This window comes from Trachymyrmex septentrionalis, unplaced genomic scaffold, assembly GCF_001594115.1.
Source record: "Trachymyrmex septentrionalis isolate Tsep2-gDNA-1 unplaced genomic scaffold, Tsep1.0 scaffold37, whole genome shotgun sequence".
Taxonomy (NCBI): domain Eukaryota; kingdom Metazoa; phylum Arthropoda; class Insecta; order Hymenoptera; family Formicidae; genus Trachymyrmex; species Trachymyrmex septentrionalis.
This window is the reverse complement of record NW_017305536.1, coordinates 3,834,981-3,837,046: the sequence shown is the minus strand read 5'-3', so window position 1 is coordinate 3,837,046 and position 2,066 is coordinate 3,834,981. Positions and strand designations below refer to the sequence as shown.

The following is a 2,066-nucleotide window of genomic DNA, read 5'->3' as shown; positions in this document are numbered from 1 at the left end:
TTTTTTTTTTTTTTTTTTTTTTTTTTTTTTTTTTTTTTTTTTTGCGAAAACGCGAAGTCTTTATTTTCCGTCCGCAGTACTTGCGTTTGTCTTATATAAAGAGATTACATTACAAAACACACGAGGTTCTCGCACGATTATTTCGTACATCAGCGCCACATTTATTCGCCCCTTCCCCTTTCTCCTCTTCTCTCTTGATTCTGTTTTTCTCCCTGCGGCGTATCTACAACGTCGCCGTCTACGACGTCCCATCCGGAGTGATCCTCCCCCTCTCGCGATCGCGCACTTCCAAGAGGCTTCCTCTCCGACCAGCTACGTTCTCTTCCTCTGTTCGTTAGATACGGGTATACCCGCTCTCGTGGGACTCCAGACGTACTCCAAACGCAATCGGAATACAACGCGTCTCCTTCCCGACGATCGTCCTCGAAAGCCACGCGTACGTTTCCAAGGTTACTCAGCGAGCTCGAGAACGTCTTCGCATCTCTTCTCGCGGCATGCTCGTCAACAACGTCATGGAACTTCCGGCGATCCTTCCGAAGTACGAAGAGGATGCCGGAGTGTGGAGAGGAGCCTGAGAAGCATTGATCAGCGATCGGGATAGGGATTTGAGCATGCCACATCATGTTGTTCGGGAAGACTCGAGGACGATCGAGGAGACATTCGTTTGAGTTCGATCTTCTCGCCGGGCAGCCGCCGAAAAAGCAAAAGGCCCTTGGACAATGTCGCCGTCGCAATCCTCATCATATCCTAGAGTATCTGGAAGAGTTTCTTCAGTTCTACCATGAGTTGCCAATCGGTCTTCAATAGGTCATCCCTGAAGTAATCCTTGCAGGCGTCTATACTCTGTCTGCTTATCTGTAACAGTTTGAGAAATGGCACTTCCGTTATCAGATGATAGAAAGGTGTGACCACTATAAAGATTGCTCGTCCGTAAACAAAACAATAAAAAAAAATCCTCTTCCGCTCTAATTGCAAAGATGAAACGAGAATCTGTATGTGTTTTATCTCGTATATTTATCTTCAACCCAAAAAAAATATCTACTCTAATTTTACGTTACAATTCCTTTTCATTCCAAGTCTACAAATTTCAACGAGTAAATTTTTAAACAACAATTAAGGTAAACGTTCCAATGACCGGATGTATGTATCTACGCGTTTGGACATTTGCTCCAAGTTTATTATTATTAATCTCAAATTATTATTAACCTTTTTTTTATTACAATATTATAATTTAACTCCATTTAAAGATTATAATTATAATATTTAAATTGTAATATTTCTTTTTTATATTTGAAAAAGCACTTGCGATTAATAATAATATAAACAAATAAAGTTTTGTGTAGATATCCGGTCATAGCTCACTGGGACGTTTATCTTATCTATGATAGTAATAGTAGAATAAAAGAGATACAAATGATACGATGAAAGAGAATGACGAGAGGGCATTACCTTCTCTCACGTTTCTAATATCTTAAAGTTAAATCAAGTCCAAGGAGATCGATCGAGGACACGAATAATACAATCAGACGATCAGATCGGATAATCCAAGCGTGAGGACTCGAGAGAGTAGATTGACATCATTCATCTACGAATGTCGAGGCTCGAGGGGGGGAAAAAAAAAAATATAGCGTCACATGTTACACGTTCGAATGACGCAACTTGTAACGGAAACGCAGGCGTCATTCGTGTGACGTGGGCATGCTAGAACGATCTGTTAAAAGCGAAATCTCAATAAAGTCACGGGTTAGCTTCGTAACGTGGCAACCGCGCCGGGCGTTTTGCAAGCCGCGTACGTTTCTCGAAACGCGCAGTGTCGTGGCCAATTTTCACGTGATGCTTTTCGCAAATAGAGGACTGGAGTAACCCGCGTTGTGTGCATGAGTGTACGCTCGCGCGCGCGCGCACGGCGGACCATTCGGAAACGTAACGCTTCACAACTGTTTCCGCCCCCACTCTCGGCCGGAAGTCCCGTTTCATTCATGGATCGGTCACAATGGTGGTTTTACGCGGCTATTGAGGACGCCTGCCTCCCGCCACGCCCCTTCTAGCTTCTCTTGCTCCTCACC

General features: G+C 43.6%; 1 protein-coding gene across 1 annotated transcript in view; it reads right to left on the bottom strand.

Annotated features, from left to right (window-relative positions):
• Positions 1 to 2,066, bottom strand: part of LOC108750746 (eukaryotic translation initiation factor 5B) — a 43,401-nt gene continuing 41,335 nt past the window's right edge. Inside the window, exon 16 of the mRNA XM_018490452.1 lies at positions 1 to 855. Within this exon, the coding sequence (XP_018345954.1) occupies positions 748 to 855 (108 nt within the window). The 3' untranslated portion in view covers positions 1 to 747. The remainder of the gene's footprint in view (positions 856 to 2,066) is intronic.